This window comes from Brassica napus, chromosome C7 (assembly GCF_020379485.1).
Source record: "Brassica napus cultivar Da-Ae chromosome C7, Da-Ae, whole genome shotgun sequence".
NCBI lineage: Eukaryota > Viridiplantae > Streptophyta > Magnoliopsida > Brassicales > Brassicaceae > Brassica > Brassica napus.
In genome coordinates, this window is record NC_063450.1 from 33,877,363 (window position 1) to 33,902,937 (window position 25,575).

Consider the following 25,575-nt stretch of genomic DNA (forward strand, 5'->3'; position numbering starts at 1 on the left):
ACCTGCTACTGCCTTCAACATGGGAGCGGTGCTGGCCGCAAACTTAGCAGGATACAAGGGGAAAGTAACCAAATCCAAGAGCAGTGCATGTGGATTTGGTGCAGTGATTACTCGGATCCTTACACATGTGGGTGTAGACTACGAGAACCATCAGGTAGCACTGGACAGATCGAACAACATTGCTTAGAACTACCTGGATGTCATTTCTCTAGTAAGTAAGGAGTTCATAGCTGGTCCCCACTCGAGGATCGATCGGGATCACCCTTACGTCTACGTATTCCAGGACCGAGCGAAGAAAACACTCTACTGCCACCTGCCTCAGATCGGCCTGACTGCTCTACTTTCAGAGGCTGCAGTTGAGTTCCTACCCCCTGCTACCGCACTAGTAGACAAGTCATCCTTCTTCACGCCAAAATATCAGACCAAAGGCAAGGCCGTGGATGATGAAGAAGGAGAAGATGAGGCTGCACAAGCCATTCCAGATGATTCACAACCCCATCAGCTACTCCCATCAGACTCCAGCCAGTACAAGCTGCAAGAGCTTCCACCGAACGGCACTTCGCGCCAGCAACATCATTGGAGAGATCAGAGCATAAAGACAAACAACGACATGCTACACAAGATCTGGGCAGCCATTTCACGTATCAGGCCGTGTCGTTGCCAAAAGGATGATGTAGTTCATCGGGACAACTCTCCATCCAGCTCTGGTTCGGGTTCGAGTGGTACACACAGGGTAATAAAGAGGTCCAAGAGACCCAAAGATGCAGGAACATCTGGAGCAGGAGACGAGGAGTAGGAGCTATGTTTTTTTTCGGTTAATTTTGAACTTAGTTTTGAACTTAGTTTTTTTTTTTTTTTCTTAATTATGAGTTCGTATTTCTTTTACATGGTTTCTTCGTTTTATTTGGTTGTGTTTTGAGTATTTTTTAATTCGTATTCAGCTTTGCCTTGCTAGATAAACCAAATAACTAATATTCGAGGAAAGAGGTTATATCAAGTGTTCATCGGAATTTCCTCGGTATTTCTTTAAAAAAAAAAAAAAAATCAATGGTAGTCTGTTTCCGAGTCATCATCACCAGATGAATCTGAATCTGGATCTTGGTGAAACTCTCCAATCACTGGTTCATCCTCTACGTGAACGACGGCTTCCTCTCCGAAGTCGGTTAAATCGACTACAAGGCCAACTCCAACTAAATCTTCTGCTGCACTTAAGTTGCCGGATGTGCTTGGTTGTAGTGGGTCTTCCAGCTCAAAACTTCCCTGAACTCGGCCTCTCGGGTTGAGTCTTGTAACAGTAACCCATGGATCATCTCCGTTCCTTACCCGGGGGTACTTGATATAACAAACCTGTAACATTTAGAAAAATTATAAATTAATACACATGATGATGAATCATTCTGAATAATTAACATTTAATTACCTGATCGGCCTGAGAAGCAAGAATGAAAAGATCATAATATTGAAGCTTTCGCCTCGAATTTACTGATGTAACACCAAATGCATCTGTTCTCACACCTCGATCTGGAGTGTTGTCGTGCCAATCACAATAGAAAACAGTACAGCGCAATCCAACCATGCCCAAATACTTGATTTTCAAAATCTCATGTATGTGTCCTTAGTATACATCATCTCCTGATGCAGAACAAACGCCAGCATCATAAGTCGTACTCGAACGTCTCCTCTTCTGAGTTGTGAATGCATATCCTCGAGTACAAAATCTCGGATATGACTTCACAACAAAGTTTGGTCCAACGACCATCTCACGTATCCAATCGTCAAATGTTTCACCTCTGGCCAAACCAGCAGACACCTATTAATAGCACATATATATATGTTATATCAATAAATGTGAATTAGTATAAATATGTGATAAAATATATTTTAATTTGTTTAAACCACTCACATAAGTAAACATCCATCCAGTAAATTCTCTCTGCTTCATTTCTTATAGTTCGTCCTCTGTGGTGTATCTATACTCGAACCGCTTTTCTGCCATGAAAATTATGTATATGATGACAATAATGTAATTAATTAATATTTAAATTTCAACTTGTTAAAATAAAAATTTGTAAGCTAATTTATTTACCTCTCATATTGAAGAAGGTCTTCGTAGTTGGTGAGCAAATATGTTTGCAAATTACTGCGCTCCTGCTCAGTTAGTCGACGGTCCTTTGGTTTTCCGCTAAGTCGTCCAACGTCTGTGAAAATGTCTGGAACCGTAACATGATATGTTGCCCGTTCGCCTCTATCATCATGCCGAGCAGGTCTTCTGTTTTTGGTCTGAACTTCTGCTGGAAAGTAGTACTCGGCAAAGTTTGAAGTTTCTTCATTGATCATCTGTGCGACTATAGAACCTTCCACCCTACTTAAATTTTTCACCATCTTCTTCAAATGGAACATATACCGCTCATACAGATACATCCATCTATACTGCAGAGGACCACCAAGTTCCAATTCTCTTGCCAGGTGAATAACAAGATGCTCCATAACATCAAAAAATGAGGGAGGAAATATCTTCTCAAGGTTGCACTGAATCACGGCTATGTTAGTCTTCAAATTTTCAATACCTTCAAGAGTCACTGATCTCGTGCATAAATCGCGGAAGAAACCACTTATCCCTGCAATTGCTTCATGAACATTTCGTGCTAATAGTTCCTTGAAGGCGAACGGAAGGAGGCGCTGCATCATTACATGGCAATCGTGGCTTTTCAAGCCAGTAAACTTTCCTTCCTTTCTGTCGTTACAGTTACGAAAATTTGATGCGTAACCGTCTGGAAATTCCACATCGTTCGAAATCCAATCAAAGAACGCATCTTTTCCCTCTGCATCAAGTCGGTATATGGGAAAAGGAGCCCTACCATTCTCATCAACATGAAGTTCTGAACGAGCACATATATCGACTAAATCCAGTCTTGACTTCAAATTATCCTTTGTTTTACCTTGAACATTAAGGATCGTGTTCATGAGATTGTCAAAAAAGTTCTTCTCAATATGCATGACATCTAAATTATGCCTTAGCAGATGATCCTCCCAGTATGGCAGATCCCAGAAAATACTTTTTTTGTGCCAGTTATGTAGTTCTCCAACAGCATCTACCGGAAAACGCTCATGTCCACCGACGTCTGGCGTCCTTTCTGCACCAAAATCTCTTAGTTGTATCTTCAAATCTTTCCCACAAATTTCCGGAGGTGGACTGTCAAACACCCTCTTGTTCTTCGTAAACAAATTCCTACTCCTACGATATGGATGATCAGGTGGTAGGAATCTCCTGTGACAGTCAAACCAACACGTTTTCCTTCCGTGTTTTAGTTGGAAAGCATCAGTGTTATCTTGACAATATGGACATGATAGCCTTCCATGCGTTGTCCATCCAGACAACATACCATATGCTGGAAAATCACTTATTGTCCACATTAGTACTGCCCGCATTTGAAAGTTTTCTTTACACGAAACATCGTATGTTTCAGCACCTTGAGCCCATAGTTGTTGCAACTCATATATTAGTGGCTGAAGAAACATATCAAGTGATCTCTTAGGATGCTCTGGTCCGGGAACGAGAATCGAGAGAAACAAAAACTCTCGTCGCAAGCACAAGTTTGGGGGTAGGTTGTATGGTGTAAGAATGACGGGCCATAGAGAATACTGTCATCCACTCTTGCCAAACGGACTGAAACCATCAGTACATAATCCAAGGTAGACATTTTTTCTCTCATACGCAAAGTCAGGATACTTTGATATAAAATAAGTTTCAACACTTTGATATAAAATAAAATGTCATCAGTTTCACTCAACCCGAATGCCCATGGCTAGTTCACCCAAAAAGATTCTTTTAGTAAAAAAAATCTATCTACAAAAAGTAAAATTTTCCCAAGTGTTTTATTTTGGTAAAAAAAATATCTAAGAGTTAACTACTAGTTGTGTATTTTTTTCGTTATCATTCATAGCGTTAGTATTACCATTTGAATTCCATCAAATTAATTTACATTCACTTAAATTCTATGGCAGAAGGTAAACATAAGAATTAGACAATTGTATTAAAATCTCATAAAATCATTTAAAATACTGCAAAAGTTATTACACGTGAATTCTTTCAAATTCTTGAGTTCAATACCACCCCCTAAAAGATAGGTGAATTGTAGGGATTGTTGTTGACATCAGCAGTATTTTTTTGGTCTAAAAGAAAAGAAAACTTAGAGGTTGATTGTTTGTGGTTTTTGCTTTAGTTTTTGGTTTTTGTTTTTGTAGAAACTATTTTTCATCCAATCAAGTTTTTGGTTTTTGTTTTTTTTTTGTAAAAATCATTTGAGTTGCCAATCAAGATTTTCAATAAATAGATTCCCTAAAATTTAGGGAAACTAGTTTTTGAAAAGTTTAACCAATTTATGAAGAAAAACCAAAAACCAACTTTTGTGAGCTTTTATGAAGAAAAACGAATTTTGATTTTTTTTTTGTGTAGAAACTACTACATTTTAATTCATTAATAATTAATATTTTTATAAAAATAAAATTATCATAAAATATTTATAAAAATAAAATTATCATAAAATATTTTGTACATTATATATCATTTAAACAATAATGTGAAATATTTTAATTTGTGTTTCATATTTGTAAATAAATTTATATATTTTATAAATAATATATTTAATTTTAAAACTTAGTTATTAGTTTCTATAACTAAAACAATTGAATTATTTTAATAATTATTAGTCACATTAAAAATAAAAAAAATTATAAAAACATAATATGTTTTATTAATAAAATGTGTTGTATAATCCTGAAATATAAAAATTACCATTCAAATTTAAGAAAATATAAATAATTTATATAAGAAATTTATAATTAATTTCAAAATTCTATGTACTTAATTTTTGTATAATTTATAATATTTATATAAGAAAAACTATTGCTTTTGAAGTTTTAAAAATTAAAATAATTTATATAAGAAAAATTTCTAAGTAGTTTCAAAATTTAATATTTTTATTTTTGCATAATTTATATATATTTTATGATTTATATTTTTATAAAAATATAATAATTTAAATATGTTATAGTATTTAATTTTAAAATAATAATCACAGTATTTTGATAAATTTTAATTGTAAAATCTTAATATTTATTGCTATTTTGTTGTATTATTTTAAAGTAATGTATTGATTAATTTTTGAAAATAAAAAAATACAGCAAAACCAAAAACCAAAATCAAAATCTAAAAACTAAAAACCAAAAAGTAAAAGCTGAAAACCAAAAACCAAAATCTAAAAACCAAAAATAATAATCTAAAAACCAAAAACTAAAACTAAAAACAACTGAAACAATCATCACCTTAATCTAAGGTCATGATAACTCCTTTTTCAATCCAATGTGTCTATTATAGTGGTTGTTTTCTTAAAAAGCTGTGAATAAAAAGGGCTGTTCACAGCTTCCACCGCCTCTTCCAAATTTCCAATCAATCTCATAGTGGAGATTTTATATTCACAACTCCGACACAGTTCAGTATCTCTTTAATCAGGGGGTATTGGTGTCGGTAAGACTAAATAAAATACGCTAGCGTGAAATCTTGAGATCCATTAAATGAAAAGGTGACTCGTATGTAGACCACGCTAGTGCTGGACTAAAACCTTCAACTTTGTTTTTTAGTTGCTAACCATATAGAAATTTATGCCAGCTTATTGGTCTTCATCATTTTTTCCCACAGCATAGTTTCCGACCAGAGTCATATATAGAGACACTGGACTTAACTCGATTATGTATCTGATTATGATTCTGTTCGTTTCTCCATCCGGATAAGCCATCTAGATGGAGATAAAAGTTTTATTTGTTTAGGCACCAAAAGTGCAACTCATCCAGATGGATCATCCGGATGACTTTCGAAAATTTAGGCTTAATTTTAAAATTCTAACTGATCCAATTTGGACCATTTGGATAGAGATGATTCATTCAATATGGTATAATGTCTATTATGCCCCTGGTGTAATTCACAAATTACAAACATAAACATAATATCATTTTGTCACACACGAAAAATGACAAAACCACAAAACGCATTTTCCCGCAAAAACCTAAAATCGAATTTTTCACGCCAAAACCCTAAAAATGCATTTCCGCACAAAATTGCAAAAACGTGTTATCCCGCCAAAATTGCAAAAACATGTTTTTCCGCAAAAACGTGTTTTCATGCCAAAATCACAAAAACGCGTTTTCACGCCAAAACCCCAAAACACATTTTTCCGCCAAAACCACAAAACGTGTTTTCCCGCCGAAACATGTTTTCCCGCCAAAAACCGAAAATGCGTTTTCTCATCAAAATGCATTTCCCGCCAAAACTGATTCTCGTAAAAACCGCAATAACATATTTTCCCGCCAAAACACATTTTCCGCGAAACACGATAAACCATATTTTCCCGCCAAAACGCATTTTCCGCGAAACCCAAAAATGTGTTTTCATGCCAAAACTACAAAAATGTGTTTTCACGCCAAAAACGCAAAAACGCATTTTCCCGCCAAAATCGTAAAACGTGTCTACTCGCCAAAACCGAAAATTGTCCTTTTCCTGCCAAAACCGAAAAATCTTGTTTTCCCGCCAAAACCGAAAATTTTGTTTTCCTGCCAAAACCGAAAATCTCGCTTTCCTGCCAAAACCGCAAAAACGCGTTTTCTCGCCAAAACCGCAAAACGTGATTTTCCGTCAAAACCACAAAAGGTATTTTTCCACCAAAACCAAAAAATCTCGTTTTCCCGGCAAAACCGCAAAAATCATTTTTCTCGCCGAAACCAAAAATTGTATTTTCCCGCTAAAATCGAAAAACCTCATTTTCCCGTCAAAATCGAAAAATCTCGTTTTCTGTCAAAACCAAAAAAATCGTTTTCCGCCAAAACCGAAGTTACAGTCAGTTTATTATTAATACTTTTTTAGTTTGAAACTTTAAAGTTTTTTTTTCAAATACATGTTTATCAATTTTTTTTTATTAGAAGTTATTATTGTAGTAAATTTTAACATATAATTAAATCAAGACAAAAGGTATTTTAGTAATTTGTTTACTAAACTCATTTGGATGAAAATGAAAATAAAAAAACAAACATAAAATTCATTTAGATGATTCATCTAGATGAACCATCTCGATGAGCAAGCAAACAGTCCCAAAAATCTGAATGGATTATCTGAATAGATCGTACAAATATATCATCCGGATGAAGATGACAGATGGCGAAACGAACGGCCCTATCTCTTCTCGTTTAGTTTATGTTGATGTATAAAAACTTATAGTGGTTATGTCGGAAACTCCGAAATTTCTTTTGCTGTAATGTAATGTAATGTAATGCAATGCAATGTCGGCCATTGTTTGTGAATATATATATACAGAGAAGAAAAAAAAAACGTTGTAAAAGGCGTTCAACAGAGAGATATTCTAAGCAAGATAATTGTATATCTGAGGGTTGCTCTTGTCCCTCTCTAAGTACTCTCGATCGATCAGGCTTTCGATCCTCTTCTTCAGATCAGCCGGTTTTATTGGGAACTTGAGCTGCAAAATCACAAAACAACCCATACTGTGTTATTACATTTACAACGGTGAGCTGCAAAATCACAAAACAACCCATACTGTGTTATTACATTTACAACGGTACTGATAAGAAGAGCACGGCTCAACACTTTGATATCATGAGGAAAGAGATGAACAAGGTTACCTGCTTTGATATCATGAGGAAAGAGATGAACAAGGTTACCTGTTGGAAGAGTTCGGTGATTAGAAGAGTATGGCTCAAAACTTTTCTCGTCTTCATTATTCGAATAATGGCTGCATCAATCTGTTAACGAAAGATGCGATGGGGAAAGTCATTTATGTCAAAAATCTTCTCTCATTCTAAGAAGAAACAGTATGGTAAATCGAAACAGGAGAGAAGAAATCAAACCTGGTATTGTCGATCCTGGAATACTCTTTCTGTTGTACTCGTGTTCTCTTCTACTGTCTCTTTCATCTGGATTGCATTCACCTGCACCCACAAAAAAATAGCAATTTGGTTTATTATATATATGCCATAAAGGAAACGAGAAGAAAAGATTGGTGTACCTTAATGCGATAGAGAGGAGCTGTAAAGGTGTCATTAAAATCAAATTCATCCCCGTCTTGTACGTCTCTTCCCTTTGGATACTGCAACAACATTCATAAAGACGCATCAATATGGAGTCTCATTAGCTTCGGCATTAGTAGAAAGGCGAGTTTAACAGAGTCCAGATTTTCAGCCAAACCTTCTGCAGGACACGAACTTTCCCGCAAGCAAGCGACTGCAGAGTCCTTCTCAGTTCCTTGTCCTCTATGCCAGTGGAATCTTTAATGTCTTCAAAGCTAAGTTTCATTGCATCGTTGAATAACATCAGCACAACAGCCTGAGACAATCAAAGACAACACATCTTCTAAGCAATGGATTTGCACTCACGAATAAAAGTCAAAATGAATGACAGGAAAAGCTTGAAAAGAAAGAAAAAAAAAGAAGAGAAAATCTGACTGACCTGAAACAGGGAAACAGCAAGCTCCTTTTTACCTTTGGAGAAATCTGCCTTCAAAACACAGTGACCTAAGGAATTTTGCCACATTAACCTCCTTCCACTGTACTTGCTCAAATAAAACTCTTTGAAGATATCCTACGAAACAACACACATTAATTAGAAGAAGAAAAAAACATGGTGCAAACGAAAATGATATCGGAACTTCGGTGAAACCTGATAGACATTTAATTCATGAGGAAGTTTAACATCCATATGCGGATATGTTGGCCAGTACCTGCATCATATGCATGGGAGGTTAAAGAAGTTTACAGTTGTGTCATGCTATCCGGTATAATCCTGGATCAATTTGATACAATAGCACTAGCACTAGCACATACCCTGTTGTTAAAACGTGGACACTCATCTCAATTCCTGATGGCAGTTTTGTCCTCGCCTGAGACGACTGTTTGAATGACTCGTTGATTTCCTTTGACAATTCAATATCCTGGAGAAATTTCAAAGAAGCAAAGAATACAAGCTCATTATAGTTGTTGTACATACACACAGGTTCCTTAAAGTTGGAATGTTGCAAGAACATCCAACAATAATGTCTGGCATACTAGGATATATTTTTAAGCATAACGCTCCAGAAAGTAAGATGATAAAAAAGAATCCTTATGTTTCTATAGAAAAACTTAAAAGACCCACATCTTATGCAAAAAATAGAGAAGGAGAAAGAAAAAGGACCTTGAACATTCCTTCGAGCTTGTTTGTAAACTGGCTGCCACATTCGGTCTTAAGCTGTAGGTGTCAACAAGGTTGCATCAGTGGGTAAGAACTTACCAAAAATTTAGTGAGAAAGAGATAACCAAGGTTACATGAGTCTCTTATGTCCATTTGTTACCTTAGAGATCATTGATTTCTCAGCATCAATTGAAGCGCTCTTTCCCAACAGAAGTCTCTTTGCAAGATCCTTTTTATAAAATGCTTCGAACACATCTTTACCCTTCGATCATAAAAAAATACAGATTATTTAGCCAAAACTCAGTCTAGATGGTCAAATAGCTGGTTGTCAGACCATGCACTGGCGTGAATGCAGTAATGAAACAGAGACAAACAAAGTACTAGTTGTAAGAAATCAGAGATAACCTGAATAAATCTGAACAAAACCAAGACTTTTTCAAGGATACTCTCCAATTCTTCTTCAGAAGTACCCTTATTCCCAGCACGGAGCTTCTCGTCCAAAAATTTGGCGATAAGTTCAGCTGGACGATTCTGCAAAATAGATCAGGAGGATACATTAAATGGAGCACATACTAACGTGCAAACTTATAGATTTAATATGGTGAATTACTAATGAGCAGAATGCTAATGTGAATTTTTGTCATGATGATTCCTGATATATACATAAGAAAATCATTGCTCAACGCTTGAGCTAGGACTGGATAAAATTGGTCAAGAGTATTTGGCATCGAAGTGGTACTAGCAACAAGTAAACAACATTACTGTAACTGGGTCCAGCACCAAAAAAGAAACACGATACCGAAACGATATTTATTACCCAGTGCCCAAAAATGGCTTAGATTTTTTTATAGTAATACAGTACGTAAACTGCATTAAGAATCTCTAGACTACTAGCTAAGTTTCACAAATTGCAGCATTTTATTTTAGAGTTGACATTTCCACAATAATCACTATGTAGCTTTTAAATGAAAGTAAAATTGTTAGCAAAAGATTAGTCTTTAATCAATACCTGGCGAAGATTTATCAGATGCTCAAACGAATCTTTGATGGTGTTGCCAAATGATTCATTCTTGTAAAAACTCTCTTCCCATACTATGTCAAGAGAAGCCTTGAAGTCCAATAGTGATTGTACCATGTCTTTATCTTTCTCTTCATCCATAACAATCTTCTGCCCAGTTTTCCGAATGTAGGAACTTAGGGCCTGCCTCAGAGACTCAAGTGCATTGACTCTAGAAAACAGGGTGTACATCCTCTGGAGGTCCTCGGTACGACGCCCATCCATCAACGGTGTGAAACCCTGGAAAATATTCAGAGATAGAATAAGCGTAGAGAAAACAAAAAAGGTTGCTAATATACGCAAGAATGACAGGAACTAAACCTTATCAAGGACAGCATGTATATGACGCTCGAGAAGTTGCTTTTCAACAGCTGATATCAATGGTTTCCTGGTTGATGCATCTATATACAGTATGCATCTTTCATTCTCTTCATGCAACCTTCCCTGCACCAATCACCAGTAGAAACCTCAGAGAGACAATATCAACTAATAACCTCTGCGGCAGCTTATCATAAGGAGAAACTATATGAATTCATGCAAGGCACCTCGACATGCTTCAGGTACTCGGGAACGTCATACTGCTGCATGTATTTCATTCCTTCAGCAGCATAAAACTCAGAAGTGCATTCAAGGAACTGCTTCTCAAAGCTTTCCGCATATATTCCCAGTGCAGTAAACATCTTTAAGAGATGGCTTAGTAGTGTTCTATTAACAGCTTCGGCCAACCTGCACAATCAGTGTCATACAAGAAAGGACTTATAATAGTGCTCATTTGTCTTAAATTTTTACCTACAACTAACTATCACATCTAGACAGGAGGAATAAAGTTCATACATCATTCAAAACTTCCAATGATTCACTCAGAAGCAAGACAACCAACGTAAGAGGAGGCTTTATGAAGACCAATAAACCTTGCTTCTCATGTTATTGAAAGACCGGAGTTACTAAAAAATTACCTTTCCCTTCCAATCATTCTTAAGAGAGCAGTAACTGTCCGCTGCTCAACATCAGGGGACAGAGAAAGATGTTTCCGAAAAAGCTGCAGGCCCATCTCCCACAATGAACGTACATTTGTATGTTGTATCACATACTTCCTATCCAGAGACAAGGCAATACTACGAATCATCAACATCTGGTCACAGAAATCTTGCCAGCATTTCTCAACGAGCGACAAGAAAACAGACAGATCGGTGTCTTGGCCAACTAAAGATTCTAAAGCTGCAGAGATGTGTTCTTCACACTCCTTCTCAATCCGTTCGTAAAGCTTTCCTTCCAGCTTATGCAAGCAAAGGTCACCAACAGCCTGACAAACCAATTTCATCAGTAAAGACATTATCACCACAACAAAGAAAGGTAGAAAATTTACCTGGTAAAGCCTCTCGAGGTCAAAAGGAAAGGGCTGTTTAAGGAATATAGCTCTGATAGCAGACTGGAGATTTTCCCAGGTAGTATCTTCAAAGTTTGTAGGTAGACTTGGTTTGGCTTCACATTTACACATTCCAAGAAAAAACTCGAATTATGAAAATGGTGTTTATGCACATCCTCACAATTGCTAAACCAGTGATGAATAATAAGGAAATGCTCTTCAATGGCATACCAACCTTCATGAGAAGGAAGAGAGAGTGATAGATTGTGAATACAAATCGTTACACAAAGAGATACAAAAACCCTAACTACTCATCATCGATATCAGGATCAACAATCAACAATGAACTCCGCCACAATTCAATTGCATATGAAACCCTAAAAAATCCAGAAGCCTAAGCTAAGAGATCTCAATTAAGCGTACAGAGAGTCATTTCCAGTCAATATCCAAACAGAATCCTAAGCTTAATCGATAAACATCATCCGACTACGATCAAGAATCGAAACCTTTATTGAGCTTGATGACGAGCTTCTTAGTGGGCTGAGGGAGTGTGGCCTTCTTCCGAGAGAGATTAGCGGCGGCGGAGGGAGCTGGATCTTCCTCCATGGAGAAGACAGCCTTGTCGGAGGCGTTAGGCTGAGAGGAAGGGGCGTGGAGGCCGTTTTTGGCCTTCTTCATCGGCGGGGAAGAGAAAGAAGAGTCGGTAGAGGCAGAAGAAGCGGCGGAGCAAGTAGAGCGTTTGGTTGGAAGAGACATGAAAAGTTAGGGAGAGGTGAAATCAAGAAGTAGAAGAAGGAGCGGACATGTCCCTGTTAACCCTTTCAAAGAAAAAAAAAATTAACACACTCTGCGCTCTCTCGGGAATTTTTTTTTCATCAGGCACTTGAGAAAATATACATATTTGTCATTAATGACAAGAAAATTAATTTTTTTTTAAAGGAAAGAGAAAATATGTTTTTTTATTATTATTTAATGTACTTCTTAATATTTTGGTTTTCCTTATTTTTAAATTAAAAATACATATAACAAATTTTATTGATATATTAAATTATATTTTTTATTCTCTATAATTTGATATCCACTTTGATATATTTTTTTGTTATATTTTAAAATATCTACTTGTACACGTATTCAATGATTGTGTTATGGACGAGTGATATGTGGATGTTTGAAGACCGTGGATTAATTATATGTAGAATATAAGCATGGAAAGATACATGTGGATGAGTGTGGGAAGATAGCGTCGATGGGTAAGCATGGATAGGTAAATATGAACGGCTATTTGTGGATGACTAAAATTATGATTAAAATTCAAAATTTAGCATACTACATATCTCATGGTGGAGGATTGTGACGAGCTCGAACCACCGCAACTTCACCGAGCTCATCCACGACGATGTTGAGCTCGAAATCAATGGTGTGGCTCACCGGGAAGAGGAGCTGACTCGTTTTGGTCGATGGTTTTGGAGGAGGAGCTGACTCGTTTTAACTTTTTGGTTTGTTTAGCTTTGTTTTCATCACTCAAGCTTGTTTTTTTTCCTAGACATGTATGTGGTCGTAATTAGTTTGAAGTTATTAATTTGTTCATCCTTGATATTGTGGACACATTGACATCCATATCATAGTCTTTCAATATGTTACATTTTTTTTAATCAATGTTTAATGTTTATGTTTGAGTTACTACTCTATCCACCACATCAAGATTCAATTTCTTATCCACAAATTCATGAGATCTCTCATGTTCTTTATTCATGGTTATGTTAGTGTCCATATCAACAACATAATCAAAATCTTATTTCCTGTCCACACACAAACATTGTTGTTGGGGTTGTGTCATTAAGCTCAGCTATTGTAGAGTTTGCTATGATGAAACTTCTGAAATTTTTACATTCATCTCCGTCCACGCATCTATGTCCACGCATCACCCGTCCACACATCATCCATCCACACATCAAATGTCTATTAAGAGCAAATTGTCCACAGTTTATTGATGTCCCACAACAAAATGTCTCACATGTAAAAAGTGACTCTGATTGTAAAGATAAGTCAAAAAGTGACCTAGAGAGTAATCAACTCCTCTCTCGGACCTACCCGAAATTTACTAATATTAGACCAAGAAAATGGAGATATTTTGTTAAACAAATTTATAGCATGTTTTAATTTACAGAACTATAGAAAATAATTAAATAATATTGTTAAGTTGTTAAGTATATTCGTATTCAAAATTATGACGACGTTTGGATGTCCAATCAAATTTAGTTCGAGATCAATTTTTTTTGGTGCAACAGTAATTCTTTAAACCATAAACTTGGATTCTTACATACAAAGCCCATTAGGTCCAGAGGCTAATGATTGTTTGACTAGCAGATCTGCTGGCCCATTAACAGTCCGTGAAATATTAAAAAAACGATAAAAGATAAAGTATAGGAATAAAGAAGCAATGTCTGCTAGGGTTTCGAAGAGCTCCGACAGTCTTTGCTTCGAGTTGATCAAGTTGACGATCTCTTGAAAGTCTGAACGAATCCAAATATTGGTGTAGCCGAGTGAAATAGCGTGTATTAGGCACGCTCTAATTACCAGATCTTCGGCGAAGAGCGCATACGATATGTGCTCCTGAAAAGACAATCCGCAATTCACCTCCGTGAGAAGCAAGTCTCTGAAGATCCAGCCTAGTCCCGCTTTCTTTGTGTGTTGTGTTGCACATGATCGTTGTGGAAGGAGGTCCGATAGAGAGCTTTGGTTTCGTCTGATCGGTGGTGGAGGCTTTGGAGTTAGGGCATTGTTTTGTGTCCACTCAACGGCTGCTGCAATTCTTTCGATAGTGTAGTAACATGAGAAATCGTTCTATTTTCGAATAATAGTATTTTTGAGACATATTTTGAACTAAATAAACTTTCCGTCTACGAACGCGGATGCGGATGTAAATATTTACCAAAAATTAAAATATACTCCCTCCGTTTTTTTATATTTGACGTTCTAGAAGAATTATTTTGTTCCAAATTATTTGACGTTTTCAATTTTCTTTATAAAATTTATTACTAATTAATGCTAGATGACCAATGGTATTATAATTTCTATTTTATTATTGGTTAAATTGTAGTTAGGTAAACAATTAATGATGTTTTTGCTTAGAAAATTAAATGTTTCTTAATCTATGTGCACAATCCTAAAGCGTCAAATATAAAACAAAACGGAGGGAGTAACATTTATCACTATTTATTTTAACTTTTTTTGTATAATTTTATGTTTCTTAGTTAAAATTCTTATTTGTGAATTGTTAAGTTGCGATGTTTTAACTACTTGATTTTGCAAAACTTTCAGATTTTGGCATCGTCAACCCTACTTTTTTTTTTTGAAACACTACATTCATAAATCACGGCAAGCCCACGTCATATTCCCGCATTACGAACCCTACTCTATTTATACTCCAAACATCATTTTGAAGTAAAATATGTTTCAACCCCACTTCATTTCCAACTCTAAAATGGAGTAATAGGTAGGGTTACTCCATCCATTTATGGAGTAATCTTACTCATTCCTCCATTTTGGAGTTGAATTTTATTTATTTATAGAATAGTCTTTAAATATTAAATATTTTTATTTCATACTTTTTTCCTCATTTTTATTTAATACTTTAATATTTAAAAATAGTACAATAACATGAAAATATGATTTCCATAAGAGAATATTTAATAATATTTTAAGTAATATTTGATAAAAAAAACTAATGATGTATAAACTAATAAAAAATACCAAAACTAAACATAAAAATATATAAAAATTAAAAAGTGATTTAATAATCCAGTAAATCCTTTCTGAAACCGCCTATATCGGTGAAGTATTGTCCGAACAATAAAAATGACCGATTTTAAAATTTTCTTGCTCGATTTAGGAAAGTCAAAAATAAAGAAACTCATTATTCATTATAAAATGCATTAGTTGACCATTTGTGAAAAATATTCTAATATTCATTATAGAACCAAAATATGCTATCATATATATTTATGATTATTATAATTTTAAATATTAAATGTTTAATTTAAATAAATTATATTATTATGAAAGTTTTGTAAACATAAAATAGTTGAGGTTAATTGGTAATTTTTATAAGTATAAAGTATTGCTAACAATTATTAATTAAATAAAAGTGGAACTATTTTAGAATATTCTTTTTTGGAATAAAATATAGAGTAAGATTTTGGAGTAAAACTCAACTCCATTTTGGTGTCAAACCATTTTAGAGTAAAAGATACAGTAATACACATTGTTTTAGAATTATAATTTTGTTTAGGTTTGGTGTTAATTATGATTGGTATGTTTTGTACGACTGTAATTTTATACTTTGATTAATTATTCTGGGGTTTTTGGATTTTGGAAAACCCACAAATAACTTGCAAGTTCATATACTAATGAAATCAATAATTTGTGTAACAATTATAAAATTAATTAGTTATTAACTTACATTGTATCTCTTTGTGTAACAGGCTTTTTTCTTAGCATTAGGTTTTTGTAAAAATCTAACACCAAAAATCTAACACCAGAAATATTATGAATTAAAATTTTGAAATAGAACACTTAAAATTACAGAAAACTCTGGGATATTAAAAGAAAAGCTTACCAACTAACAAATTCTTGTTGATGTTTCAAGTTATAATATATGTTAAACCGGTATAATATTTTCTGCATCTTTATTGGAAAATTTTCATAGACATCCGAATAAACCGTTCAATAAAAGATATATTAAACGGTGTAGACTGGTCCTAAAATCACCAGCGTAAGAAACTAATTTAAAGTTTTTACTTATTTTTGATATTTATACCATTTTATTCATAAACTAGGATAAGACCTGCGTTTTGCGCAGAGTGAGTTTATTTGTATATATTATCGATAATTTCTTTATATATGTGATCATTTTATTTATATATATAAAATATTTTTTGTTGTTATTATATAATTTCTTTCCGATGGATCGGATCAATTTTTATTAAAAATAATAGAACAAAACTATAATTAATACATCATGGGTTGATCGGATTGGACATTAAACAAATTATGACATAAAAACTTTATTTTTTTCCATCGAACACATTCTTGAAAAAAGTGAACAGTTGTTTTCACAGTTGAATTATTCTGACTTTTATCTTCCATATGGTTTTGAAAACTTTCAAATCAACCATCGAATTGATACATGTCATTTTAATGTTTTTAGTCGTATACTTTAGAAAAACTTACATTTTTGTAATTTAAAGTCGTTTTAAAAAATTCAAAATATAACATCTAAGAAAAAATCTAACATATAAGAAAAATCTAACATATAAGGTGTCCTCATTTTTGTATTTTAAAATCGTTTTTGAAAAAACAATAACATATAAGGTTTCCTTATTTTTGTAATTTAAAGTTATTTTAAAAAATTCAAAATATAACATATAAGAAAAAATCTAATTTTTTATTATATGGTTAATGTGATTGTTTATTTTTTTAATAATATAATATTAAACAAAATGAAGAAGGATGCAAAAATTGTTATCAAATCTTTATTATTCATAATCATTAATTGCCATATATATGTAAATCATATTTGGTAATTTCGTAGCTTTTATTTAGGAAACGAATACACACTTCTTATATTTTAGGTTAATATAATGTTCTCTAGTGGACATTAAACAAATTATGACATAAAAACCTTATTTTTTTCCTCGAACACAATTTTGAAAAAGTGAATAGTATTGTTTTCACAGTTGAATTAATTTGACTTTTAACTTACATATGGTTTTGAAAGCTTTCAAATCAACCATCGAACTGATACATGTCATTTTAATGTTTTTAGTCATATACATAAGGAAAACTTACATTTTTGTAATTTAAATTTGTTTTAAAAAATTCAAAATATAACATATAAGAAAAAATCTAACATATAAGGTGTCCTCATTTTTGTTTCTTAAAGTCGTTTTTAAAAAAAAATTACATATAAGGTTTCCTCATTTTTGTAATTTAAAGTCATTTTAAAAAATTCAAAATATAACATATAAGAAAAAATCTAATTTTTTATTATATGGTTAATGTGATTGTTTATTTTTTAATAATATAAAATTAAACAAAAATGAAGAAGGATGAAAAAATTGTTATCAAATCTTTATTATTCACAATCATTAATTGTCATATATATGTAAATCATATTAGGTAATTATGTAGCTTTTATTTAAGGAAAGAATACACACTTCTTATATTTAGGTTAATATAATGTTCTCTAGTGGACATTAAACAAATTATGACATAAAAACCTTATTTTTTCCAGCGAACACATTCTTGAAAAAAGTGAACAGTATTGTTTTCACAGTTGAATTATTTTGACTTTTATCTTCCATATGGTTTTGAAAGCTTTCAAATCAACCATCGAATTGATTTATGTCATTTTAATGTTTTTAGTCGTATACTTAAGGAAAACTTACATTTTTTTTAATTTAAAGTCGTTTTAAAAAAAATCAAAATATAACATATAAGAAAATTCTAACATATAAGAAAAATATAACATATAAGGTGTCCTCATTTTTTGTATTTTAAAGTCGTTTAAAAAAAATTTTATAACATATAAAGGTTTCCTCATTTTTGTAATTTAAAGTCATTTTAAAAAATTCAAAATATAACATATAAGAAAAAATCTAATTTTTTTATTATATGGTTAATGTGATTGTTTAAGTTTTTTTAATAATATAAATTTAAACAAAAATGAAGAAGGATGCAAAATTTTTATCAAATCTTTATTATTCATAATCTTTAATTCTCGTATATATGTAAATCATATTAGGTAATTCCGTAGCTTTTATTTAAGGAAAGAATACACACTTCATATATTTTAGGTTAATATAATGTTCTCTAGTGTTATATAATTATGGAATAATGTGACACCATTAGATTAAACTATACTTTATATTAGATGCTCTAGAATTCTTTGAAATGGAATTTAGAAGGCATTTAGAGTGCCACCTAGGATTTGAGGTTTTTTTTAATTAATACAAAATTAAAGTTCTAATTTTTCAAATGCTTCTCAATTAATATATAGGGGATTTAATAACCAAATCATCACCTTCTACTCTTGCATAAATATGATTCGTTATGAAATAATAAGAAAACTAGGATAAAAGTTTATTTGTATATATTTTCGATAATTTTTTTTTATATTTGATTATTTTATTTATACATATAAAATGTGTTTTTGTTGTTATTATATAATTTCTTTCCTATGGACCGGATCAATTTTTATTAAAAATGGTCGAACTAACCTATAATTAATATATCATGAGTTGATCGGATTGAACATTAAACAAATTATGACACAAAAACTTTAATTTTTTTACACCGAACACGTTCTTGGAAAAAGTGAACAGTACTGTTTCCACAATTGAATTTATTTTGACTTTTATCTTCTATATGGTTTTGAAATATTTCAGATCAACCATCAAATTGATATTTATCATTTTAATATTTTTAGTCGTATCTTTAAGCAAAACTTACATTTTTGTAATTTAAAGTCTTTTTAAAAAATTCAAAATATAACATATAAGAAAAAATATAACATATAAAAAATATAACATATGAGGTTTTCTTATTTTTTAATTTAAAGTCGTTTAAAAAAATTCAAATATAACATATAAGGTTTCCTCATTTTTGTAATTTAAAGTCATTTTTAAAAATTCAAAATATAACATATAAGAAAAAAATCGATTTTTTATTATACGATTAATGTGATTTTTTGTTTTTTAATAATTTAAAATTAAACAAAAATGAGGAAAGATGCAAAAATTGTTATCAAATCTTTATTATTCATAGTCATTAATTGCCAGTATATATGCTAATCATATTAGGTAATTCCGTAGCTTTTATTTAAGGAAATAATACACGTTTCTTATATTTTGGGTTAATATAATGTTCCCTAATAACTGGATTTGGACTAATATTTTTTCAATTAATTATTAAGCTGTCACGTAAGTTAAATTGTCATCTTAATTAAGTGACACATAAACATGATCTTTTTTTAATTAGTACAAACTTAAGGTTACAACTTTTTAAATGATCATCAATTAATATATAGTGGATATAAGTTTGAAGTTTCACATAATTGAAGAGTTAGCTGTAAGTTTTGTAATTGCAGGATTAGTAGAAGTTGAAATTTTCAAGTTTAGAAATACATCATCTTTAATCAAACCATCACAATATAAATAGTTCAATAATCAAGTTTAGATATTTTTTTGAGCTAATTAACTCAATATACTTATAAGAGTGGGATACCATACAAATGGGGAAAAATGGTAGTGATGGGGGGAAGAAAAATGGAGGAATTTAGGATATGTATTGCAAATAGGGTATCTTTGGGGTGTATGGAGTACAATTGCTTTATTTTTTTCACCAAAGTATCATGGTACCTATTTTGATTCATTTGGAGTAGATAGTAATTTGGAGATTTCTTTATGGTTTGTCCACTATAATTAATAACTCGCTAGGAAAAACACAATATATATAGATATCCTCAAAAAAATAAAAATAAAAATAAAATAAAAAACATTCTTAGATAAATTAAACTAAAGTATAAAAAGAAGATTTTTTTTTTTGAAAAATAGAAATCCAAATCTAATTATAAAAAAAGGTTAAAATATAATTTTCTATTTCTGTAATTTTATAACTATTATAAATATAAATAAATTAGTAGCAACTATTAAATGTAATAACTATTTCGAAAATCTATCACCAATGTCCAGAATTTCTGGAAAACAATGTACATTGACAAGTGGTAAATGAAATTTTTAGCCGGCATGAAAGAAAAAAAAAACTAATCTGAAAATCTCATCTTTCCATATTTGTTTTTGTAATCTCTTCTTTCCAAAATGCACATCATAAATTATAGAAACCGTATGCAAAATATAGAAACAAGGATTTTAATTTAATTTATAAAAGATTTTCGGCCTTTATAAAATAACAAAATATTTTGTTAAGTAACGTTTCACCATAAAAAGCTGCTAAAGTTTCTAACTTCCAGTTAGTTCATCAGCACAAACTTAAATGAAAGATCCTCCTCCCCTTTCCTCCTTCTCCATCATCAACACCAATTCTCAAGAATGATGAATAAACCATAAATCTTTCCTTCAGATGGGAAAATTCATCAGAATCACCGCGTCTCCGCCTCTCTATGTCCGATCAAAGCTCCTCTGTTTCTCACTTCTCTACTTCTTCACCACACTTTCTCTGTTCCTCTACGTCTCTCTCTCAAGAAACCAATGCGTCTTTCGATATTCACCTTTCGATCCGATCCAAACAAATATCTTCTCTTATCCTTCTTCTTACGGTGAACACAAATACGCTCTTCCCACCCACAGATCTTCTTGCTCTTCCCCTGTTTTCTTCTCAGGTTATTAACTTTTTTTAAAATCATTAAAATGCGCTTTTGTTTTCTCTAAGATGGGTATTTAATGTTTTTATTTGGACATTGTGTTTGTTGTTTTATGTGAATCAGATTACTGGACAGTGTTGAATGAGATACAGAGCATATGCAGCGACTCATCATCGTCGGAGAAGTTGAGATACATTAATGGAAATAGCGAAACTTTCGGTGGAAACTTCAGTACCCAGAAGAGATTTTCTTATTTCAATCATTCGGACAATGACGTTGAAGTTCCATGTGGTTTCTTTAGAGACTTTCCAGTCAGCGACTCCGGTGAGATATTATCCTTCTAACTAAACCAGATATTGATTAACCGGTTGAACCAGTAACATGTTTATGAATAAATCAGTTATCTTAGTCAAAACTCAAAACACCGAGTAAACTGGAGAAAAACAGGATCATAAATTATGGTTGTTTGTATTATTATTATTATATATATATAACAATTTTAAGCATGCATTTTAGATGTTTGTAATCATATCCGTATTTGTTGTCACATTTGAGAGCCTAAAGGGTTAATATAGCTCAATAACATCTCTTGGTTATTAATAGATTAAATTTTATCTATAATTTATGTGTTATTTAACTATTTTCTATATATGTTTTGGTAGATAGAGCTGAGATGGAGAAATGTGGACTAGTAGTTGCATCAGCCATTTTTAACGACCATGACAAAATCAGACAACCAGTCGGACTTGGAGTTAAAACCCTAGAAACCGTTTGTTTCTATATGTTCATTGACGACAAAACACTAAACTCTCTCTTTCACCACAATGTCATCCCTAAAAACAATCCAAGAGATTACAGAGTCGGCGTATGGAGAATCATCAAAATCTCAAAATCCGAAAATTTATACCTCAATCCGGCTATGAACGGTGTTATACCAAAGTATCTTATACATAGACTGTTTCCAAACTCACAGTTCAGTATTTGGATTGACGCCAAAATCCAGCTCATGATCGATCCGCTTCTTCTAATTCATTCTTTGGTAGTAGTGCCTGATGTTGATATGGCGATATCTAAGCATCCTTTTTTTGTAAATACGATGGAGGAGGCTATGGCTACGGCGAGGTGGAATAAATGGGGAGATATCGATGGGCTAAGGATGCAGATGGAGACTTATTGTGAGCATGGTTTGAAGCCTTGGAATTCTCATAAAATGCCATATCCCACAGGTAATAAAATCTTCACTAGTAGTAGTAAGTCTATCATAACGAACAAGCTTTAAAACCTCTTTAATGTAAAATAAATGAGATATTAGTTTTGTTTTTTATTAAGTTGCTTTTCATTAAAACCCAGTGACTTATTTTATTAGTTTACTTTACAAATCGAAGATCATATTAAAAATTAAATATTATCTTTCAAATCAGTGATTTTCTTTCACATATATATTTTGATAATTTATATATAATAATAATATTTGGCCTACTGTTGATTTATGTATGATATATAGTTATAGGGCTCTTAAGTGTCTTAATGATCTTAAGGTAATCTTTTTTTTTTGAAACACGATCTTATGGTAATCATCTTTAGAAATACAGATACCTTTCTTTGTCTAGAATGTTGGTGTCTACTCTAATATATTACTTGGCAATAAAGGCTAAAGAGTCATGTCTTATGCATGAAGATTGGCTTTTAGTCGGTTAGGTTATGCTCTTTTTACTTGTGGCTTTTCAAAAATGGAGTCACGGGTAATCATCAAAACCATACTTTCAATGATTCAAGTTGTAGAGATAACTTGATCTTTTAGTAATCGAGAATTATTAATACTATTATGTAGGTCATTATAGACACTGTGGAATATAATAAGATAATACGGTTACAAACAACAACAAAATTTAGATTAAAATGGATAACAAATATGTGTTCTTGCTTAAGTTCTAGCTGTAAATTATATTTGTTTGTTTGTTGGAAACTTGGACATATTCCTTTAGAAAAAAAAAATATAATCATAGTTGCAATCAAAGAATCACGACGTGGTCCCATGTAACAACATCAATACGAATATGAGATAGAGATAGAAGTGAGGGTCCCAAAACGCAAGTCGTTCTATGGTTTTTGTCGATCCAAGATATATTTATATCTCTTCTTTTTTTGGATCAAATCTTATATGTCATTAAAATGAACTGGACTAAGCATATTTCCCTTTTCTTATATATGAATGATAATATTATTATCTCTACAAGTTTTATATTTATTGGATCTCCACGTTCTTATAAAAACAGATTTGTCATATTAAATTTACTGATCAGCGATTTTACAATTTGCCTTGATGTTCACATTGTAGATGTACCAGACAGTGCGTTGATACTGAGAAAACACGGAATAAGAAGCGACCTATTCTCGTGCTGCATGTTCAACGAGTTAGAAGCGTTTAACCCGAGAGACCAGTTGGCCTTTGCGTTTGTGAGGGATCACGTAAACCCAATGGTGAAAATGAACATGTTTGAGGTTGAAGTTTTTGAACAAATAGTTGTTGAATACAGACACAATCTCAAGAAGATTGAGACATCTTCGTACGAGGAACAAGAAGAAGAACAGAAACAAAAATCGTTACGGATAATACAGAAGAAACGAAGATGGTTAGATTATGGATCTTGGTCTCTCAACGGTAGTAGTTGTAAGAGTTATCTCATGGAGATGTGGGATGATCACCATTGATTACTTTTTTCTATTGAGCTAGTATTTTAAGTTGTTAATATTTATTTTCACTACTATAGGTTCAACGTTCAGGTTTTTTCTTCATTACTAACATTTTAAAATAGTTCTAGTCAATATTATGATTTTCGACCCGCTAAGTCATTGTAGATTGACTAAATATGAAATCAGAAGTAATCATACAAACGTTATTACATGAGATGATTTTCAGCTAACGTAGAAAAATAAAAAGTTCAACGTACACCGTTGTCAAATCATTTCTCTTCGGCGAAAACAGCGACGGGAAAAGAACGTGACAGTCCCGACGGACCAGCAAATGTGATTTTCGTCGGGTCTTGATCATCAACAAAAAACATATGAAAAGCTCTTTGCTCTTGAGACCGGTGACCCGGTGAGACTATGCATCCGACCAAAAGCAGTAACCTCCAAGTCGTAAGGTGCGTTTTGATAATATATTTTTTGGAACATAGAAAATACGAAATCATCCTTATTTTATTTTATTTTATTAAATTATATTAATTTTGATCACATATTGCAACATTACATAATTATGTTGGTCACATACCGCAAAGATTTCTAGGGATCAATTATTAAAACCAATTTTATATTTCTAAGATACATAATACACACATGAACCATAACTTGGGTCAGTGCTAGTGATTATGCCAGTATTGTTGTAACCACAATATTCTTTGGTGCGATTATGGAGTTGGAAAAAAGCATTCATCACAAATGACGCATGGCTAATGAGAGTATCAGGGTCGAAACAAGATCCACCAGGGTAGATTGGTTTACAATTGACGAATTTATGTTCGCACCCTAAATATATATTTAATAGTAGTTCTGCATCTGTCTCCGTCGAATTTGCTATGCACCATTGTTTAGAGGATGCTACAGGAAAGTGATGCACCGCAATGACCGATAAAATTATGAAAATGACTAATAACAATGAATAAACTTTTGTCATTGTTTGTAAATGGTAATTGAAATTATATGAAATTGGTATGTATTGTATATCTATGTGGTTTTACTTGTACATATATATAACCACACCAATCTGCACATGTATTAATGTATTGTCAAAAAGAAATAACTCTTTTTTTTTTGTTGACCAAAATCTAAAATTTATCAAAGATAATTTAATAGAGTTGAATAAGATATTTACATTCTTACCTTTATCTTATCCCCTATATATTATTTGAAGATATTTTAAAAAGTTGTAACCTCAATTTTCCTATATATTAATTGAAAAGTCGCTAAAGTAACTTTTGCTAAAGTGTAAATCCAAGGTAAAATTTAAAGAAATTGTTATAATTTCATTGATTGATGATTTTATATTTTATTTATTTTAGTTATGTTTTAAAAAGGCAATTCTAGAGCCATTTATTATTATTGCCAAAAAATCCATATAATATTATATATATTCATTTAAAATATAACTAATAAAAGCTAATATAATAGATTTGTTTTCCTATTACAAATCAGTGTTAAAATAGCTTAATTTTCCTACATAAATCCCAATATTCGTATATATTTCATTATATTAGCTATAAAACGTGTTTATAAATTATTTACGTAAGTTCAAAATCATTTATAATGATTAATATATCATTTGCAAGAATACTAAGAAATTATTTATACCAATTCATATCTAATAAATATTTTAAATCAACAATAATGAATATTGGGGGATTTACCAAATATGACTCAGAACTTGATTTTGATTGCAAAAGTATACTCAAACTTGAATCAAATACAAAAGTAACCCAAAAGCCTTGTGAAATTACAGTCAATCCCTTGTGACCAAACAAAAAACCATAATTCATTTTTAC

At 32.2% G+C, this 25,575-nt stretch overlaps 3 protein-coding genes across 3 annotated transcripts; 1 reads left to right on the top strand and 2 right to left on the bottom strand.

Annotated features, from left to right (window-relative positions):
- Window positions 1-7,267: 7,267 nt before the first annotated feature.
- LOC106411069 (cullin-4) lies at window positions 7,268-12,513 on the bottom strand. Its single transcript, XM_013851746.3, has 17 exons — window positions 12,159-12,513; window positions 11,653-11,768; window positions 11,243-11,589; window positions 10,832-11,012; window positions 10,608-10,730; window positions 10,239-10,526; window positions 9,635-9,760; window positions 9,390-9,491; window positions 9,233-9,286; window positions 8,884-8,990; window positions 8,720-8,780; window positions 8,510-8,641; window positions 8,249-8,386; window positions 8,070-8,150; window positions 7,912-7,992; window positions 7,726-7,806; window positions 7,268-7,523 (listed from the first exon to the last, which is right to left on the bottom strand). The coding sequence occupies exons 1-17, from the start codon at window positions 12,406-12,408 to the stop codon at window positions 7,410-7,412; spliced, it is 2,382 nt and encodes a 793-aa protein (XP_013707200.2). The 5' UTR covers window positions 12,409-12,513; the 3' UTR covers window positions 7,268-7,409.
- A 7,101-nt stretch (window positions 12,514-19,614) lies between these two features.
- On the top strand, window positions 19,615-23,868 carry LOC106409234 (probable hexosyltransferase MUCI70). The gene is made up of 4 exons (XM_013849894.3): window positions 19,615-21,052; window positions 21,158-21,358; window positions 21,697-22,260; window positions 23,373-23,868. The coding sequence occupies exons 1-4, from the start codon at window positions 20,794-20,796 to the stop codon at window positions 23,744-23,746; spliced, it is 1,398 nt and encodes a 465-aa protein (XP_013705348.2). The 5' UTR covers window positions 19,615-20,793; the 3' UTR covers window positions 23,747-23,868.
- Window positions 23,869-24,217: 349 nt separating this feature from the next.
- On the bottom strand, window positions 24,218-24,765 carry LOC106410094 (major pollen allergen Ole e 10-like). The gene has a single exon (XM_013850590.3). The coding sequence runs from the start codon at window positions 24,708-24,710 to the stop codon at window positions 24,354-24,356; it is 357 nt and encodes a 118-aa protein (XP_013706044.1). The 5' UTR covers window positions 24,711-24,765; the 3' UTR covers window positions 24,218-24,353.
- Window positions 24,766-25,575: the final 810 nt, after the last annotated feature.